Below are 20,943 nucleotides of genomic sequence, written 5' to 3'. Positions count from 1 at the left end.
CAGAGGCTGGTCCTGCGGACCTCCATTAACCCTTGTGGAGCCCAGTGCTGGCGATGTAGCTTTGGGAGCCCTGCGGAGGGATTAGTGTCAGATAAAGGAGGGGAGCCAACAAGTCCAACCCTCATGTTTTCTTTGGGTGTTTTCACCTCTGCCAAATTCTTGAAATTCTTCAGTCTTACAATTTTATGTGCTTTTCATTTCCGTTTGAACCTGAAACATCATTTAAATGCCTTTGGAAGTAATCTTAACCTATTGAAATGACTCTGGAAAACTGTGAAAAAAATATTAGGGTTATTCCATCCCACCTGGAGGGTTTTAAGAGAATTTGACCCCCGCGCCCAAGTTCGTGGTTGATGGATTACAGATTCAAACAGGTTTGTTTTAGGGACTTGGAGTATCACTTGAAATGGCGATTTTATTAAGAGTGATTTAAAATATTAAACAATTATGATTTCATTGCCCTTATGTCTATATAAACTTCTGGAGGGAAAGCAAGAATGCCGAGGTTTTAATATCTGGCAAGGCACACAACTTTTTGAAGGCAGGAGCCCGCACAGGGCTGCACCCCGGGCTCAGCGGCTCCTTGGTTGTCCCAGATGCATAGCTGTGGCCGATCTGAGGCCCTCTGCTACACCCCCGTCCACAGAAGGGCGAGCTCGGGGGCGCAGTGTCCGTCATGGCTCTCGCAGGCCCTCTCCTTGCCATCAGGGAGTCCCCTCTTTGGGTTTCAAAAGCTCCATTTGTAACAGATAAAAATGGCCCATGTCCTTGAGAAGGCCCTGATGGCTCTAAGATGACAGAACTAGATTCCCGGCCTCCGTCGGACAATTTGTGCATCAAAATCCAGGAGGTTGAAAGGGCTAAGCCATGGGGAGGATGGGAAGAGGTTACCCTGTAGCCCTCCTGGTTCACATGAAGAGTCACAGAGGCACCGTGGTACCCATGACTGCTGCAAACAGAGGACTGCATCCTGGAGGGGGTTTTACTAGAGGAACCTGGACATGACCTACTGGAACGGAGAACCTAGGAATGAGCCTGATATTCCAGACCTCCAGTGAAGCATTTGCCAGAATCTTCATGGCACCAAAATCAGAATCCGAGGCAGGGTTTCTGAAGGCCTGCCGACTTCTGCCCCAGAACCCACACAACAGCTATTTAAGACCCCAGTTCAGATGCAAGGAAGACTATCGATGCTGGGACGACTTCATGAAAAGCTAAAGGGTGCCTTCCGGAGATGTGTCTCACTTGCCAGTCACAAATAATATTCACTGCTGGTGACAACTGAGGGTGAGTGAACCCACCAACCAACCGAGGCGCTGCACGGCGTCCCTCCTGGTTTCTCAGGTAGTGGAGCTGGATGTTACCTGAGACTCCTCTCTGGCCCCTCAGGTGGTAGTTCCTGTATTTCCTCCAGCATCGTATTGAACAGAGACTCTACTTCCTAAGAAGTCTTTTCCTAAGTCTCTTCTCAGATTGTTCCCTCTCAGTCTGCACCACCCCGGAGGAAAAAATCCACTAGGAAAAAACAAAAAAAAAAAATCCACCCACCAGTCGTGGTCAGAGTGTAAGAAATTTGTTTTTTGAACTTCAGAAGACTGTGGGGCTGCCTTTTTTTTTTCTTTTTAAATTCAAAAACTCAAAACTGATTTGGTTCCATTACACCAACCTGGGCATGTCTGAAGAGTGAGAAGAGAAGGCTTTCCCTTGTTTGAAACCAAAAGAGAAGAATATCCACTTTCCCTCTCTCTCTTTTTCCATTTTTATGAAGACGGTATTTTTTCCTTTTAACTGGATGAGGTTGTAAGAATAATATTCCAGGAAAAAAAGTGTCAGTGATATGCAAGTCATAATAAAATTTTAAAAGAAGAAATGCAATTATGAAGGACAGGAACTGCATCATTTTTAGTACGGACTGCCCAGAGGAAAATCTAATTTCAAAAATTACCAGCACCATATAAATGAGATGAGAATATAACAAAGATTTGTTATTTTAAAAATTAGCTGTATCCTTAATCTTTCTGGCTCTTGGACTTTTTTTTTTTAATATTTATTTTTTAGTCGTAGTTGGACACAATAGCTTTATTTTATTTATTTATTTTTATGTGGTGTGAGGATCAAGCCCAGGGCCTCACACATGCTAGACAAGTGCTCTACTGCTGAGCCATAACTCCAGCCCTGGCTCTTGGACTTTTATCTTGTTTTTTAAAGACCCCAAATTGGCATTTGATGCCAGATAAGGAATAAATCTCAGAAAGATACACTGTCATTTCACAAAGTGGCAACAGAGCTTTCTGGCCTCTGGCCTGTTGCCTGGAACACAGTAGGACCAAAACGTGGTTGTTGAATAAAAAAGAGTGCATGTGTGTTAATGATGAAACCATAGCCCACTCTTTTCCACTGTTACAGCAGAGACAAATGCTCCTGGCACACTGCAGTCGGTAAAGTGCTTCTGCATCTCTCACAACACAAAGGTAAGTTATTGTTGTCACCCCCATTTTACAGATGACCTAGAACGTCTGAAACTTTTCCAAGGACACACTGTCAATCAATAGTGGAACCAGGACTCAAAACCAGAGATTCCAACATAAAGTATCTTGCCTGTCCACTCTATCACAAGATCTCCCTAGACACAGCTAGGAGTCCCAGCTGACTGGGTCTGGAGATGAGCTGTCACAGGCTTCAGTACAGCAGTGACTGGCTAAATTATAATAGCTGTGTCTCTTTGATAAAGTTTAAGTTATGAGCAGAAAGCAGGCACGTTTATATCGTAAATGCTGGCTGCCATAGAAGGACTTTGTCCTACTTCTGCCTCCACAAGATGTGAATCTGCCACCCTCCATCCATGTGAAAATAAGTTGGAGTCATTCATATGTTTGCAGCAAGAACCCAAACAATAACGCAGTAATGCAGCCTTCCTTTGATGGGGGGTCTCCAATTTTCTTTTCAGGCATAAAAATAACTCACAGTTATGCTGGTGACCTGGCAGAGGTGAGTGGGGAGAAGGAGGGGATGCGAATAAAGACACCAACTTCTAGTCCTTCCTCTAGTTTTTGTTTGAAATCCAGCACAAGGCTTAACAATAGGGCTCTCTGAAGGAAGGGCTTCCTTGACATACCTAAGGGTTTTAGAGGTAGGGAGAGAAGTTTGCTTTGTCCAGATTCAGCTGCCCGCCATTTTGCTTGGGTCAGTCAGAAAATGAAAGAAGTGGGGACGTGGTGGAAAGATGGCCACACAGAGTTCCCGTGTTCAGTAACACCCGCCTCAAGAGTGGGGCTCGCCAGAAATCATAGTGGATTAAAAAAGAAAATTAAAAGAAAAAAAAAGGGGGGGGGATTGTTGTGGGCCTGGTAGGGCCCAAAGAAAAACAACAAACAAAAATCATTCTGGGTCCATTAGCCATTGCGATTATTTTCCTTTTACTGAGATGTATATCAACCCTTAAAATTCCTCTATCCCTTTCCATCTGCCTCCGCTGTCTCTCAGCATGGGTCCTTGCCCCATCAGTCCCTGACCCTGTGAAACCATCACCGCTCGCCCCGCAGCCTGCCACAAGTTCTAGACCCAGACTCCTGCTCGGCTCTCCCGCAAGCTGTTTAGTCTGATGCTCCAGCTGACTCCTTGTAGGGATGAAGAACCAGATTTAAACATGAGCTCCTAAAAAAAGCCGGAGCTTAGTAAACACATTTTTGGAGAGCTTCTAGCAGTCGAATTTCTAGGAATGTTGGGCTGCCACTTAAAACACGATGCTTAAGAAGGCGTTTTCCAGGTTGGAGCTCCAACCCCCACCAGGCAACTCCTGTCATATTTTCAGTGTGACAGATTTCTAAGATTACTCAACTGTCTCTCCACCGGAAAAGCCAACGTTGAGCCTCTTTTCATTCTGACTACGTGGAGCTCTCATTGTCGTTTGGACAGATGAGTTCTCGAGCCGTCTTGGTTTCCTCTTCTGTCATGCAGACGGGGTATTCCCTGCCTCTCTCTCATCTCTCTAGTTGCCAAGAGGGATGTTCCCCCTTCTTGGGCTTTTTCTATAAGTTAGCCATAAAGATTGGTCAAGTTCATCTTTGTTCAGATTTCCCCCCAAAGCTCCTTCCCCGCGCTGACTGTGCAGCCTGATACTGTTTTTGCCAATGGCCCCTCTCCTTCCCAACACCATCCACTCCCCTCTGACTAAAGCCCATCCCAGCTGCATTTGTGGGGCCTCAGTTACATGACAGGCATGGCTTAAACTCTGGGATGGACTTGGGAGGAAGACACTACCGCTTCTCGCCCTCTGTCTGGAGACAAACCTGTGCAAAGCTACAAGAAGAAATTCCCTGGAGGCAGAAGGTGTGGGCCAGACACAGGGCCATCAGGACTCCGAGAAGGGCTAGGTCATTCAAGCCAGGGGCACAAGCTAGAGGGGACGGTGGGAGAGGTGTGCCTAGGGAATGCTCATGGCCTGGCCTGACTCTTGAGTTTTTAAAACAAAATCTCAAGGAAAAGATAATTGAAATGAAAGTTGGAGCTTATTAAATTTCTGTTAGGCCCAACCCAATTTCTCATGGATCCCAGTCATGTGGATACATGCTAATTTCCTTGGCAGCCCGAGATAAAGCTCTTAATATGATTTGAGTCCCTTGGAGATTAGCACTATTATAAATATCAATGTTCAAACACCAGCAAGTTGAAACCAAACGCCCCCCAAACACTGGATTTCTGTTATAGGAAGATTTTCAGTGAGCATCGAGTCCTTGGAGGACAGAGCTCACTCAGTGGGCCCACTGGCTGATTTCTCAAGGCTGAGCTCCACCAGAAGGAGCTTAATTCTTGCTTAGGGATGTAATCTACAGCAGTTGGCAGGACAGTTCTGGATGAAAATCAGAGAAATACTAGTTTGGAACTTCAAGCAGGGGCTTGGGTAGGGGACCCTGGGAACTGATCAAAACAGTTGGGCTTTACTAAAGAGCCAACTGCAAGGCATCCCTCCACCCCTGACCCCTTGCTTTCAGGGCTTTGGGCCACTTATAGGACACTGTTTAGCAAATAGTTATAAATAGACATGCAGGAGTTTGTTTATCTAACTGAGAGAAAACAAGGTTCAAGTTCTTTTGAAAAGCGTGTTTGATACCAAACCAGTGCGGGTGGTATGAGAGCCAAATCCGAGCGCGACTCCCTGAGGCTGGGGTTTGATGCGGTCATGGCTCCTGCAGGGGAGCCTCCACCTGGCTCCATTCTAGGTCCAATTCTAGGTCCTTGAAATTTTAAACTTTTCATGACTGCGGGCGGTCTCCAAGGGAACCCTCGTGGTCCTGGGCGCCTCCTCCTGCCTTTTGTAAGCCTCTCAAGACTAGGTCCTTTTGTGAGCCTCTTAAGACCAACTCTGTGAAGCCCTTGTCTGCCGAGCCCCTGATCCCGTCATGTCTCTTCTTATTCTGTCCCATCTTGACTCATCGTCAGCTCACTGCTACCTGTCTCTCTCCTGCCGCAGGGTGCTTCCCGAGTCTCATTCGTTTCTGTTTGTCTGGGTTCTCATAAGCCTGGCACCTAGTAAAAATGTGTGTTTGCAGAATGAATGTATCAGTGAATCAAAGCGAAAACTATTTAAACAGTTCCATAAAGACAGAGTCATGTTCGAGGAAGAGGGACACATCACTTATTTTAAAAGATTCCCAGAACTATCTGGGCCTGGGATGGCCACAGAGATGGGAAGGAGTCTGGAAGGTTGAGGGGAATCTGCCTCTCCACCACTTCCTAGCTTTTCCTTGGCCAAGATATCTAACATCTCTGACCTGCAGTTTATTCTTCTATAAAAACAAGAGGATGGCACAGCATGGGCTGTAAAGGCTGGAGTGAGAATTATCTGAGTTGATGAATGCCAAGTGGCGGTGTCCTCCTTCAATTAACAGAATGAAACAGAGACTCTGGGAAAGGCACTGGGCTGGGAAACAGCAGGCCCCTGCCTCCAGGGGTGGAGAGTCAGCCTAAAGAGTTGAGAAGCCAGGCAGCAGGTCCCAAGCATGGGTTGGGGCCAAGGAGGCAGCACAGGATGGAGAGCCAGGTTGGCTAGACGTGCTGCCTACTAGGTGGGGAGAGCTCTGGTGTGGTGGGCTTGGTGGAAAGGAGGGTCTCAGAGGGTGAAGCTGCTGGGGTACCAGGGAGGCCATGGTTTGTGCACTGCAGACTCGTTTGCTGCTCTCTGCTGCCCCCTCTTGGCATGGAGGGGGAAGAGTAGGACCCAAGCAGGTGAGGAAGAGGCTGGCAAGGGAGCCAGCAGGTGGTGGAGCTGGGGAAGAGAGAATCAGGGCTGCTTGGCCGGACACTGGGCACTCCGCTGACTGCAGACCCATCAGGTCTCGTCTTGAGCTCAGGGTCACCTTGAGCCCTCGCCCTTTCTTTTTCTAGAATGCTTATCCCATCCTCCCCCTTCTGGGCTCCCCATCCTTGTCCTCTCGGAAAGTCAGAGGTACATTCTCCCACCTTCCAAGACCTCTGCCCAGGCCGGTGTGGGTCAGGGCTGTGACCAAGGTGAAGGGCCGTGGGCTTTCTTGGGACCCTGGGTCTGTTTCTTGCCTGAAGGCATTTATCTAGCAGGACCTGAAACCACCGCAGTCCTAGAGGCTTAAAGTTCTGAGCTTGTTGAGAAGCTAAGACAACAAAGCTGGGGAGGCTCAGACCGGGAGGGGCATGGAGGCAAAGAGAGCAAGAGACTTATCCAGCCGCAGAGTGGAACAGAGTGGCGGCAATTATCCTTTGGGGAAAAAATTACAAAAGACTCTTCCCATTCCTATCAGACCAGTGCTGTCAACTTACAAAATATTACCAGGCTTCAGAACTTAGATCGATTGAACTTCCGGATCATATAATTCTTTGTTAAGGGAGAGGGAGGGTGTCCTGTCCACTGTAGGATGTTTAGTAGCATCCTGGTTTTTACCCACTAAGGACTAGTAGAACCCTTGTCTAATTGTGACACCAAGAATGTCCCCAGACCTTGCCAAATATCCCCGGGGAGGTGAATCACTCCTACTGAGAACCACAGCCTTAGACTACTGTGAGTCCCAACCAAACACCCAAAAGGTAGCTCCCCCTCCAGTCTCGCCCTTACCTGGACGCTACGAGAATACCATGTGCTGGCATTCACCCACCTCTCCGTTTGATGTTCACATAAAAAGAAACAGAAGCTTCTTTCAGAAGGCCAGGAATCCCTTTCCAAGTCCAGATTGGGGGGCTGTTCAGCTCTGCTCAGTAACTGCATCCCACTGGACTTCATCATGGCCAGGGGGACTCCACACCTAAAGCCCTTACTCCCCAGTTTCCCAGACCATCAAAGATCCTGGGAAGTGCTTGCCAAGAAGGTGGCTGGCGGGGCACGTGAACCTGGCAGCCCTGCTCGCCTCCATCTCCTCTCTCCTGAGCTGAGGCTCAGCAGTGAAAGCCACAGCAACTACTCTGTGAGCATAAACCCGGGGTCACACTCACTCACATGCAGACAGCAAGTTCTGGAGCCAAACAAGAGAGCCTCTGCACAAATAATCAAGTTGTTTATTAACAATTAAGTTAATTGTTAAAAATATATATGTACACATATGTACTTTTTTTATTTCCCCTAAGGAACTAAGTACCATTTAGAGTTACGCTTCTAGGCTGTTTCCATTTAAAAACCAGAACCTGGGAGCTGAAGAAGAAGGGTCCAAGTCCCTCATTCTTGAATCAAGGACACTGGGACCGGAACCTGAGGCCAGGAGCAGCACTTCACAATGGCCTCTTCTAAGCACAGTTGCCCTGAAACTCCCTCCAGCCCAGACAGGGACCAGGGACATGCCCCAAGAGGGCTGCGAAGAGTGTCCCCAGAGCCCAGTTACATGTATTTCTGCACCTCTCCTGGACAGAGGGCTATTTCATGGAAACCCTTTGCCTGGGGCTGATTCATAAAACCATGGGAGAGGCGACTGAAAACATCCCCTGGAGGGGCACCTATGCCTGGCTCTGTGGCATTGTTTCCACTGAAAATTAGCATTAGCTGTTTTCATCTTCAACCTTAAACTCCAGCTGGCTTTTATCTCCTCTCACTTATTCTAATTGTAAGGCAGTGCGCCGTGGAAAGGTCACACCTGTGTTTATATGCCATATGCCATCAAAATACCATGAAGAGAACACTATGTGGTCCCCATCAGAGGTTCAAAAAGGATGGGGTGAGAGGCAGGCTTTCCTCCGAACCCAGCCTTCCAGCTGACACAGGCCCAGGGACCCGGTTGCTACTGCGGAGTTTACTTCTAGGCCAAGTACGCACTGTTTATTGACAGAGAAACAAATACCGCCCAGCACCTGTCCGGTTTCAGGGCGACTAGGGAGTTTCCAATCTGGATATGAGAAAACTTTTACACTGTACCCAAACATTCTTTTTCTTTCTTTCTTTTTCTTTTTCTTCTTCTTTTTTTTTTCTTAAGCCAAAATTAGAACAAAAACAAACACATACAAAGGCTCAAAGTAGCAGGAAAGAGAAGCTCAAAAGTCAAGACATTTCATAAGAAAAGCTCTGTCGAGGGCTAAACACAACCCACCTGGCCTGGAAGCCTGGGGTACCTCTGATTGGGGAAGGGAACAGTGGTCTCCCCAGGGCCTGTCCGTAGGAGACGCTCTGGGGAGGAGGCATCCCAGGCTGGAGCACTGGGCTACGGGGATGCTGGAGGAGTAAGAAAGCAATAGGAGGAATCAGGGGAGAAGGTATTTTTCTTGTCTAACCTAGTGATGCCTTGCGTGCGATTAATAAGTAACTGCCAAGAACTCCACAGTGAGGCCTTTAGCCCCATCTCCCGCCGCCAGCGCAGAAAGAACCTGATACTGTTTACCTGGCCGCCAAGTGACCTAACCCAAGCAGGGACTTTGCTAATTAGCATGGGCCCTGGTAGCAGGGCTTAGTACTGGCTGTCATATGCTCTCTTACATTCCAGCCACCAGTCCTCGCTGAGTCCTCGGAGACCCCCAGGCAGCTGGCCAGCCTGTGAGCAGTCAGAGCGGCCTTCCTCCAGACCTGTTTACCTGGGTGCCCGGTGGAACCAGCCCAGGCCTGCACCCAAACCCCAGGCCTGAGTCCATCTTCCGTAATGCAGCTCCTGACTCTGCGGGACACGGACTTTTCCCTTTTAAGTCACCTTGCACTGTTCCGATCCGAAAACAGCTTCCATCAATCTGAGCTGTTACTGGAACTGATCATATATACTAACACATAAAATGTCAATAGAAATTTATAAAGCTGCCTGCCTGCCTTCCCATTTAGGCAGGGGTGAGTCATTAATTCCTGCGAGATTTATCAGTTTATAAGCAAGTAAGTTAATTATTGAAAATCATGTGAGTAAAGATTTAAACTCATATTATCTACTTGAAAAAATTTAAAAAAAAAAAAGGTCTGTATGAAGCTATTTTTTTTCCAAGCAATGCAATTCAAGATATTCTCCCTTCCACAGTCTCCAGCCCATTTCCTAAAGAGAGCTGGGATCCTGCTTAAGTAAATTGGGCCCAGGCAGAGGCAGGGGTGGGCACTGTCATCCAAATCACAAAAACACAACTGAAAAAGAACTATTCTTAAAGACTCATGTACCATAAAAGGGGAATTTCCAGAAGCCTCTGAGATTAGCAATTCACCCTTCCATTCCCTTGCTCTCTAGTTTCAAGATGAGAGGATGAAAAGAAGACTTGACTTGTCAGAAAAAACCATGAAACTCCGTATACAAACATGCAAGCGAGCAAAGGGACGCGGGCGACTTGCGGGAATTTCCACGCCTGCTCTTCTGATTTGCCTCTGAAAGGAGGAAAGAGAGGAAAAATGGGTACCTTTGCCCCAGCTGCTGCCCCCACAGTCATTAACTCCGTTTTCTTCAATCATCACTGCACATTGAATATATGTTTTATTTTTCCTGTTGGGCCAAAATGAGCTTCCAGAGTAAAAATTCTGAAATTGATTTTTTAGAAGCGGAGATAGCTGGGAATTTTCTTGAAACTAGTGCAAGTATGGATTTTCCCCTTTCACTTTCCATTTTTTACCTATGCATTAAGGCCCATATGCACTGGCTAATTTCAACAGAATGTTCTAGAGAGAGGGGAAGCGCTCCGTCTCAGTGGGGGAATGGACATTTATTGGCTATTCACTTTTTACAGGCCTGGATATTAGGTACTATAGGGAAGAGGTATCAAGAAAATACAAGTCACAATCTAATTGAGCGGGGAAATGAGCCAATGGAAATAGACCTAAAGACATAAAAAACACCTACAAAACCAGATGAAGGTACATAGCCAGCTGTTGTTTCTCTGAACTGGACTTGAATCTGCTCACCTCGCAAAGATTTCCTATACCTTTGGGACTACCCACACATAGCGTTTCTGTTTCTGCTGGCCAATTCTTACATTTCCAGATCCCTCTAAATGAGGTCATTGACACTGTGTCCACTGTTTATATTTTCCAAACTTTCACTTTCCTATCTTAAATTGTTTCATTGAAGCATCATGGACGTACGGCAAAAGTACAACTTAGTGCACAGTTGGCTGGATATTCACAGATGTATCCACCCCTAGAATTCACTCCCCTCTCAAGATATGGAGCATTTCATCCTCCCAGAAAAATCCTTCAAAGCCCCTTTGTTCTTAAATTGTTCGCATCTAAATGTTCTTGAATGGAGACTATCAAAGCCAAACCTGGTGGGGGCGGGGGGTCTAATCATTAATCATCTACTACACACGTAGGTAGTAACTGTGAAGATGGTGCCCGAGCCAGCGCCCACAGGTCTTCAGGGACCTGTCCTTTCATGAAAATTCCAGGGGCCTTTCTGGGACAGGCACCCAGGCCCTTCACAGCAGCCCTGCTGACACTTGACCACCTAACTGAGACTTAGTGGTTTTCTCTTCTGGTTTGTCCTTTAGGCATCAGAGTTTACATGTTTAGAAAGAGGGAAGTTGAGGCCAAATAGTCAAATCTGTCATTTTCTCCCAAGAGCAAATGCTCCCTTGACTAGAAGGCTCAACCATAGCTCAGAGTCCTCTCCCAACATTCTGTTGCGACACGGGGAGGAGTGTGCATGGCCAGGCAACCAGAAAGTTTTGCAGCATTTCCTGTTGCCCAGATTTCAGAGGAGCCCTTCAGGGAATGTCTGGCCAGGGTAGCAGCTTCCGGATGAGGGAAAAAGATGATTGCTGGGTTCCCCCTTCCCACCACCACCACCACTGCCATGTTCCTCCAAGTCTCCACTTGGGCACAACATTGTCTTTCCGGGCTGTCAAGAGAAGCAGGCAGGACTGGGAGGGAAACCATGGCCACATGTGGGAGCCAGGGTGCCCCTGCTCCAGTGGGCCCAAACTCTTGCTCTCCCTCCTGCCAGAAGCAAAATCCTGGCAGAGGGAATAGAAGTGGGTGACCCGATGGAGCAGGAGCCAGGTCCTGCTCGACTCCTGGGCATGAGTCTCTTGCAAAACATTGAGGTTATTCAGAGATCTGAATGGTGCATCTTCAAAGTGAAAACAAAATGAAAAAAAAGTCCTCAAATATTATACAGGAATTAGGTTTTTTTTTAAAAAAAAATCACTTTTCCAAAATGGTACCCTGAAGTGATCCTCTCTTAAATCTCCCAGCAATCAAAACAATGTGGTTGAAAAGTTTACAACTTTCAACCCTTGAAAAGGTCACCTTTCTGCCTCACACCCTCTTGAGCTAAGAGCATAACGGATATTTTGAGTCACATGTATTGTTCTCTGTTCATTTGCATTTGGTGAAATCCCTCCCTTGGACCAATTTAGTAAGAGTGCCTTGGGCTTCCTTGGTGATTATTCTCTTGAGATATATGTTCTATATTATTATTATTTTATATATACATGTATTTTTCCCCTGCCAAAAAGTTTGAACTCTCAGCAGATGTAGTGACATTGAAGCCTTTGTCATTTACGCTTTCTTTTTGTTGAAATGACCTTTCCATTTATCTTGGGATGGAATTTTCTCCTTTGCCATGAACTAAGACCTCTGGGTCCCAGTTGAGCCTTGTCCCCCAAGATGCTCTGAGAGTGCCCTTCCTGGGTTTCTCCCTTCCTGACCTCTTATTGAACGGATGTAGTTCTTCATGTCTCAGGCTCAGAAGGCTTGCTCTCCACCTCTAGACCATGTTATTGAAGGTCTTTCATCAAGAATTCCTGTGCCCTTTGCAAAGTGAGACTGTGAGAGAAAGATGGCCAGATGGCAAATCTGTCTCAAGCACCAACTACCTCAGGACAGGGGGTCCCATGGATGGTGATCCTCACCTCCAAATATACTTCACAGCAAAGAGGGCTCAGGTCTCCTCCCACACGAAGGAAGCACTGTGCCCCAGCTGACCCAGGAGGCTGGGAGCTGCATGGGCTGCCCTCCCTCTCCCACCAGCTCCACGTGTAAGCAAACGGCACTGGCTTTCAGAAGCATATTTCTTTCTCTATGAGTAATTTAAAATCCTCAGTCTCACCAGCCGGTGCATGTGACCCACAGTGTTGGTCGAGTGTATCTATAGATGTGTAAACCAAAGCAGTTCTTAGAACACAGATTCCCCCTCCCACGTGCTGTTTATTTCCCTCTGCTTCACAGGGACGGAGCAGTGACAGAGATGAGCTGTTTGGGGCTGCCCGCTGTGCAGTGCTCAGACCTGGGAGGTGCCCCTTAGAGGAAACAAAGGTCATCCTCACCCAGTGACAGAAAATAAGAGAGGCCAAGGGTCTAAAACGCTTATCTAAGCGTAAGTAGGCCATTGGGCACAGTGAAGAACTCCTCAAAAATCTAATAGGATGAGAAAAAACCGTGCTAAGTTCTGCCTTTTTCTGACCCAGGAGAAGTTCAGACCTAATGAGGTAGAGATGACACTCCAACCCACACCCACCAGCGTTTCCCTGTTTTTAAATAAGAAAGCACTCTGGGGTCTACTGTGACTTAGTCGGGGGCTCAATTACATTCAATTTTTTAATTTAACCCAGCTTGTCCTTATTCCTCCACCCCTGGAGGATGGTGTTGGGTCCAGCTTGGGGACACTGCTGTTGCAGGAAGGCACGCGGGGACACAGCTGCTGAGCACTCTGGAGAGTGTTTCCTACCTCTTTCTCACTTCCTATTTTCTATTAAACCAGATCTAACCTCATTTGCCTGCTCTCTGAAGACCACCACCGTCTGTCTTCTCTCACCTTATTTTCTAGCACCATGTTAACTGTGCAGTTCATCCTTGGCTGCCACCAGGGCAGGTCTTTGCTGCTTCTCTAGTGAAGACGTCAGGGCCTCCGCCCATTCCCTCTGAGCCCCTCCCCCCTCCTGGTGGCGCTCCACATCCTTGTCTCCCTGGGGCTCTCCTACTTTCACCCTCCAAATCTCAACCCCTTCCCCTAACATGGCTCATCCCACCAGGCCTTCCCTGCCCAGCCATTCAGTCTGTCTTCAAGGTCTACCTTTCCTAAATTCTCCCAGACTTCATTGTATCAGGTCCCCAGTTAGTTTTGTTGCTTGACACTCGAGGGCTGTGTGGGATTACAAGTTCTTTCAGGATGGGCACCCCACAATTTACTTCCACATGGATCCACAGTACCCAGCTCCACAGCAATGGGAAAACTGAGCCTTCAATTCAGGTGAATAATATCTTATTTTTGCCACAAAGGTGTAATATGCAAAGTCCTACCAAACTTTTCAACTCTTTGTTCAATTTGACACATGTCATCTGAAAGATGAGCTACTTTTTGTCCTGGTAGGAGGCTAGGGGAAAGAAAGAAATTCACTGAATGTGCAACAAAATGACAAAAACAAGCAACAGTAAGCATTTATTTAGGATTATGTAAACACTGATCAAAGCATTTAATAACTACCCAACATCCCAACTTAACAAAGTAGGTGCCATCATTATTTCTACTTGGTTCATGATGAGACTGGAGCATAGTAGATAACCTGTCCAAAATCAGAGAAGAAGAAAGTGGTTGGACTGGGTTCAAACTCAGACGATCTGGGCCCAGAGTCCATGCTCTCATGCCCTATCCCTGTTGTCCTGTCAGTAGGTATGCTTTTATAAGTCTCCTTTCGTTGCTGCAAAGAGGGGACTGTCTTTTATACAAATGCCTAGTCACAGTTACGTGTATCTAAACCTTACATCGCTCAAGTAGAGAGTAAAGAAAACTGATAGTGAGACATAATCTTCCAGGGAAGCTCCAGAAAAGAAGTGTGGCTGTATGAGAGCTGAATAAAGAGAATTTTCTTTGATCTGTTTGGGGTAAAAGCCTGCTAGGCCACTCTGGGGACCTTGCAAAATGGCACCATCCATCCATGCTCTGCAGAAATCTCAGGGCAATCTTCAGGTAGGTTTGCTCCAGACAAATACTACTACACAACCAACAGAATCTCCCCAAATCCTTTGTTTCTCTACATAAAGAAACTGAATATAACCCAAATCATAGCTGCAGTTAGATCCGTTTGCCGTATTTTGAACGTGATCCTGCAGACCTACATGGGGCACGCTTGAGAACTCCAGATTATGTGGAAGAAGAAAAACCTCATCTTGGTGGTCAAATCACGGCAGGAAATGATGCTACCGACAATTACTCATGTATTAGCCGTTGCTTAAGTGCCACAGGGCTTTTAGGGGAAAAGACTGGGAGGCAGTGGTTGGAAATGAAGCCCCATTATTAATGGAGTCAAGCTATTCAGCTGGATTCAATAAAATAAGAAGCCCTGCCCAGACCAGTGTCTGTAGTAGAAGACAGCTAAAAAGCTGTTGTTTTTTTTCCCCAAATCTGGGTTTATTGAATCCAGGCTTTATATAGAAATCTCCTTCTTCTTGAAATGGCCGGCAAGTCACCCAGTATTGAAACTTTTCGGGGAGAAGTGGAATTCAGCATGTCCAGGGAGAGGGCCTGGTAATGTTCAAGGTGATCGCAACCTTGGTGGCCTGCAGGATGGACTGTCCAGAAAGGCCGTGAAATCCACGTCTACCAATTTGGCTGAGGTCAGAAACCATTCTCGGTTGCCCACTACATGCCAGCGTCCCCCCCCACACACACACCCTGTGAGGCCCTGAGGGACACAAGGCAAGCCCTGCTACGGAGGAATTCATTTACAACTAGGGGAGGAAACGGCGCTCACTCGGGCCTGACTACATTGGGAGAAGTGTTTTGGCGGGGATGAGCATCGTTTGGTGTAACTCTGCCGGCCTCTGTGTGTCTGTCCCTCTTCCTGGGCTTGCAGCTGTCCCTTTCCATGTCTCTAGCTCTGTCTTTCATTGTTCCGCAGACTGCTTTGTCCGCCTGGGACCTCCCGCCCTGCAGCCTTCTTCTGTTGCTTCCTCTAGCCATAACCTCCAGGAGCCTGATCCTGCCTCCACTGCCCAATGGCTGCCACACTTGGCGGGGACACTGGAGAGACCCCACCCAGCCCAAGTCTCTCCCGTGCTGCTGGACAGCAGACCTGAGGAGAGTCAGGGGAACAATGGGCGGTTTGGGTTAAAGCAGAGCCTGGTATTCTCTGTCCACCTGTGCAGCCAGGGGCCAGGGGTGAAGAGGGGAGGGGGAGGTTAGAGAGCCTCTGTTCTCAAAGACCTAGAAGAGGGAGGGAAGAAACTACCAATCCAGCTATAAGGACAATGTGAAAACAGGTGAGGTGATTCCCACGGAGATGCCACCAACCCAGAGAGGAGTTGTCAGAATTCAAATGACCCCAAAGGGCAGAGCTCTTGCTCCAGATCACCTTAAACCTGTGCGGTCTGTACCAGGTCAAGTCCATTGCCTCTCTGCTACCCTGGCCTTCATCCCAGGTTGGAGACAGTCGGGATCGCAGGTCCACAGAACACCAAGCCTGGCCCTCAGGGTGGGTAGTCGCGGCTGACTGTCCTCCCCAGAAGGGAACTGCGGGCACAGCAGGAGCTCAGGGCTTCCTATACCATGCAGGACAAGGGCCCAGAGAGAGAGCCAACAGGGAAGAAAGGGCCACCAGGAGGTGACAAGGGGAAAGACAAGACGGCATCAAGGGAGGAGAAGGGATGTGCTGTGGGAGTTTTCGGGCAGTCTTCACAGGCTTGGATTTGGGGTTCTGGAGGGACAGGGATAATAGCACAGGTCCCGACGGGCAGTGAGTGTTTGCCTAAGATATACTAGTGTCACTAGCTGAGTGAATACCCTACAGCTTACCACACAAGGTGGGGACCATACAATAGCACCCAAGTCATGGAAAATGCTCACGTTAACAATGAACCCTGGTGAGACACATCCCTGGGGGATTGTTTCATAGACGAATCGTATTGTAATGAACTGGTTTCCTTAGAATGGTGTTAAAGGAGGGCAGTGACCGACGCCTCCAACACGGGGAACATGACATGATCAGAGTGGGACAGCTTTTGGAAGGTAACGGGACGTGCCTATCCACAGGTAGGAAAGCATCTTGGGTGGGAGAGCATTCAGGGTTACAGCATAGGAAAGACGTCCTCCTGGAAACGGACACCATCATCTTGTCTGAGTTTCCTCATCACTACTGGTTGACATTTGTCCCTCTGTCTTTCCCTCCTTCCATTCCTCCCTCCACAGAGCACTTATCAGGAGCCAGGCACTGGGCTAGGTGCCGCCATTCCTCAGAAGAAGAGACGTAACCCCTGCCTCAAGGCGCTCCCACGCCGGCCAGGGAGATGGACAGCAAGCAGATTCCAATGCTGCAACACGATCAGGTGCTGTGCTAGAGGCACGTGGGCAAGGCAGGGCAGTGTGATGGAAGGCAGCGTCTGCTTCACGTGGGTTTAGAGGCCTCCTCTGGCGTATGATGCCACCATCAATATGACTCTCTGCCAGAGGTTCAGCTGCCTCTCACAGCTACCTGTCCTCTCGTCCTCTCTCCTCCCTCCCTCTCTTTCCATCTGTTCTCTATGATCTCTTTCTCTGCCCATCATCTATCCACCTGTTTATCTAGAGCATTTAGACATAGTTTTCCTTTCTGAGACAGGTTTCTCTTCTCACTGCAGGGAAAGCCTGCAGATGGTGTTGCCAAGGTACCAGCTGACAAAGGCGGGGGCAGGGGGTGAAGGGCCTTCTCTGGGGGTCTTAAAGAACAGGACTGTTCCTGTCTGGCTGAGTTGCCTGGTCCTGCTTAAAGATGGAGAAGGCCCACTGGAAGGCTTTTCCAGGGTTCCCATACGTTCTCCTCTCCTCCACCGGCAAGAACCCATTACCTCCACAGACCATGGGCAATTGCTCCCCTTTCAGTACTGGGCCAGACTACCCAGGCCACAAGCTGGAGTGAGGAATGACAGCTCTGGAGGGCACATTCCCATGGTCCCAGGGGTCACGGTTACCACTGGCTGCAGTTCTGAGACTGCATTGAGAGTCACACCAGGCGCATCATCAATCACCGTCAGCTGACCTCAGAGCCAAAGGTCCATAGGATGCTTAATGCAGAATCTCGCGATGCAGCTTGCATTTTCTAACGCCCTGAAACTCTCATCTGTTTCCAGTTGGAGGAAAATGTAGACGGCTTCATGACTGGAAAGTTTGGCCTCTAGCATAAATTTCCAAAGGTTCCCTCATCTTCTGTCAAGTATCTAGTCCCCCTGGAATGCCAGGGCCTTCGAGGCAGTCTGCATGTTGTGGGAAGAGGAAAGGTAGCCCAGGGTATGAGCAGAAATGCGGCTGCCCAATGTCACTGCATTTTCCGGACCAGAATCCAAGGCCAAGGGAGCAATTGGACACTAACTACCCAGTGCTACATACTGAGCAGACTCAGCACATCAGCCCATCTCTGGGTCTTAACTGCCTTGGATAAAAGTTGCTTGTTGGCCTAACAGCATCGAATAAATAGGCCTAATTCTGAGCTCAGTTTTACTCTCCTGGAATCTCTAGTCCCTGACTCTTAAAAATCCCATCAGGGCTCCCAAGTTCCACAGCGTGGTGGGGTCTGGTGCCACTCCCTAATTGATTCATCTCATGGAGGGCTTCCTTTGGCCTGTCAGAAGCAACCAGGCCTTGTTTTCTAAATAGAATGCCCACAAAATAGTTTCTTTTTACCCTTTGCATTTTCCTTAAGGAGTAGATACCGATGACCCTCATCAAGGTAATATTCGTGTTATTCTAAAATTTTAATCTTTTGGGAAGAACAGGGATCATCTGTGTTCTTTTACAGTTTCTTTGTCATTATAACAATCAAATGAATATAACCAACAGTCATATTGTGATTCTGAAATCAATAATCAGTGAATCAGTGGAAGCTTGATACCAAGGCCAAGAGTACAGATGTGGGTTCCACCCGGAAACTTACTACTGTGATATCTTGGGCAAGTTGCTCCACATTTCTGTGTCTCCATTTCTTCAACTAAAATGACATAGTGACAGTACACACCTCACTGAGTTCTTGTGAGGATGAAGTGAATTTCTATATGTAACATGCTTTAGACAGGGGCTGGCTGTTAGCTATTTTAAGATGAATGAATAATCATTGAACTAATCAACATCAGGCAGATAGGCCGCCTCTAGAAATTTGGGAATTAAATTAGGTAAAATAATAGGAGCTTGGGACAGAGCCTAGTGCATAGTATATGTTCAATGTTAGCCATTAACAACTCGGGCACCCGGGGCCAAATTTTTACTTTGAACCGTTTTGCGTGACCTTGATTTCATCCTTCCAAGAATCTATGGCCACACTACATTCTGCTTTCTCTCTTCCCTGGTGTTCAGGGAGCAGATCTCAGATCAGAAGGAATCCTCCCCTGACATAAGGTGCAGATTCATATTCTGATGTATGACCAGTAAGTTGACTCCTAGTTTTGAGTTCTCCCATTTCATCATCCAAGTATCTCTCTCTTTGTGAGACTTCAAATCTTAGGACCATCTGCAAACTTTAAAACCTTCATTCATGTAAACAGCTTGAGTATCCCAAATCCCCACAATACTTCCAAACCCCAAACTTCCTGAGCACCAACCTGGCAAACACAGGTGGTAGATTCCACCCTAACCTCAACGAGATGGGTCACAGTCAACAACACAGGCACACCAAAAAGAGTGTAGAAATTAGCTTCTGGCTGTGTATATAAGCAGTGTGTGGAATATGAATAAATTTCATGTTTAGATGTGGGTTCTATCTCTAAGATATCTAATTATACATTTGCAAATATTCCAAAATCCCCAAACATCTGAAATTCTAAACACTTCTGGTTCCAAGCATTTCAGATAAGAGAGAGTCAACCTGTCCTTTTATTTTGCACATTTGGATACACAAGTACAAAGATAATGTTAAAGGGGAGTATTTGTCCGTCATGGATGGCTACTGTGTTCACAAAGATGTGTGTCTCACACATGTTGCAGTTGGCAGCTGGCTGTGCATTGGTATGAAAATAATTATACCAATGGAAGGCTTTTTCTAAAGACTCAATCAGAGAGGAGACAATACTTTCACTAGGTATTCTTTAAAAGAATGGAAAAGAATTGATTTATTTGAAAAATAATGTCAATAAAATATTCTAAATTGAGTTTCTATGGGATTTTCTCACAGCCACAATTAATATTTTCTTTGATACTGAATTCTATGTGCACTTTTTCTATAAGGCTAAAACTCACGCTTTTTCTAAGTATTCGTAAGATATGTGTGAAGCGGATGATGGTCTGACGACCGTCAGCGTTTACTGTATCCTTTTCAATTCAGTCCCTGTGCCAGTTTGATGGATTAAAAGAAAATCCCCAAACCTTGACTTCTACGATTTGGCCTTTTAACCATTTAAAAAATGAAAGGAATTAAATAGCCTGCTAATACATTTTATCACAGCCTCTGCCCTGCAATTCTACTAGCAAGATGAGAATGGGTGAAATTCCCATGTGGAAGGTAGGGAGGTTGGGAGAGCCCGCTACATTCAGATAAAGTGCAATGAAAATGCTTAGCAACTGTGGCTCAGCAAGGTTCCGAGGCTTGCAAGGGCAAAGCACTTATAAGCATGAGACGAGAAGGATGTTACTGACAAGAATCAACTGATTGGGAACATTTATTCTTGTAAGAGCTTAGTTAAGTGCTCTCACAAAAGAGCTATGAGACACATGGAAAGAATGAAAACTGGAAATGCTTTTGGAAGAAAGCTAGTCACCCCTGTGTGGGAAACAGACTTCGCTATCGTAGGAGACACAGGGATTTCCACTCTGATCTGTAGTTAAATTAATACAAACACAGCACCTGTTATTCTAACAGATTCCCATAATTCAGGGCACGCTGGCCTTACCAAGGCCTTAGGTAGTTAGAAACCAAGTGAATGGACCCAATTCCAAAAGAATCTCTAAAGCTCAATGGAGCCCTGCATCGGGGAATGACTTCATGTATCCTTTTCTTCACTCGCGCACTCAGTGGGTGAAGAGATGCACTCACTCCTGAGTACCCTTCACTTAGCTGCTTATGGAGCAGAAACAATGCAGATGTCAGGGAACCTGGGACTGCTTGGCCCTGAAGACCTGCTGACATAGATGTTGCTTTTTAATCAAAATATAATTATTCTCCCATCTTGAGTCTCTGGGGACTCAAGGCTCATGCCCTGAGCCTGAGCTTAGGGATCAAAGTAGAAAGCAATGAGTTTCCAACCACCAATTCTACCTGAAAATTTAGAAAGCATCCTGGGGTCACGGAGGCAGAAAAGGCTTTGTTTGTGCTGTCCTAACAGGGTTCAGCTCAGCATCTATTCCTTTTCCAGGTTGTTTTTTTCTTCCCTTGTACCCATTATCTGCATTTCCACTGATTCTGCACTGGATGTCTATAAATAGTGATTAAAAACTGAAAAAAAAAAAAGACATTTTACTGTCTAACTTGAAATAACCTTCCAAAACAACAAAAAAGTTTAGTTTTAATATAAAAGTTGTGGTCAATTAATCTCTTTGTTTTGTTCCGGAAAGGAACTGGCACATCGAAAATGAAGAAAAATTCCATTTTCAGTGTGTATTTTACCAGGCTCACTGTTCAAAAACACCAGCTCTACCTGAACAT

At 46.8% G+C, this 20,943-nt stretch overlaps 2 protein-coding genes across 8 annotated transcripts in view; one reads left to right on the top strand and one right to left on the bottom strand.

The window, feature by feature from the left end:
* Bcl2 (BCL2 apoptosis regulator) overlaps positions 1-20,943 on the bottom strand; it is a 164,463-nt gene that overhangs the window by 19,044 nt on the left and 124,476 nt on the right. The gene's annotated exons all lie outside the window — the stretch shown is intronic.
* LOC120885357 (uncharacterized) overlaps positions 1-20,943 on the top strand; it is a 161,391-nt gene that overhangs the window by 109,454 nt on the left and 30,994 nt on the right. For 5 of the 7 annotated variants that reach the window (XR_013429502.1, XR_013429497.1, XR_013429496.1 and 2 more), the window contains 3 exons: positions 2,407-2,471; positions 2,948-2,988; positions 16,530-16,666. The exons of 1 other annotated variant lie outside the window; for it this stretch is intronic. Coding sequence is in view for 1 of the 6 variants with exons in the window: in XM_078029917.1 (XP_077886043.1) it covers positions 2,407-2,471; positions 2,948-2,988; positions 16,530-16,666 (243 nt within the window). In the remaining 5 variants the exon portion in view is untranslated. The remainder of the gene's footprint in view (positions 1-2,406; positions 2,472-2,947; positions 2,989-16,529; positions 16,667-20,943) is intronic. One more of the 7 variants, XR_013429499.1, reaches the window with a different exon arrangement.

Source organism: Ictidomys tridecemlineatus, chromosome 13 (assembly GCF_052094955.1).
Source record: "Ictidomys tridecemlineatus isolate mIctTri1 chromosome 13, mIctTri1.hap1, whole genome shotgun sequence".
Taxonomy (NCBI): Eukaryota; Metazoa; Chordata; class Mammalia; order Rodentia; family Sciuridae; genus Ictidomys; species Ictidomys tridecemlineatus.
This window is presented reverse-complemented; position numbering and strand designations above follow the sequence as displayed.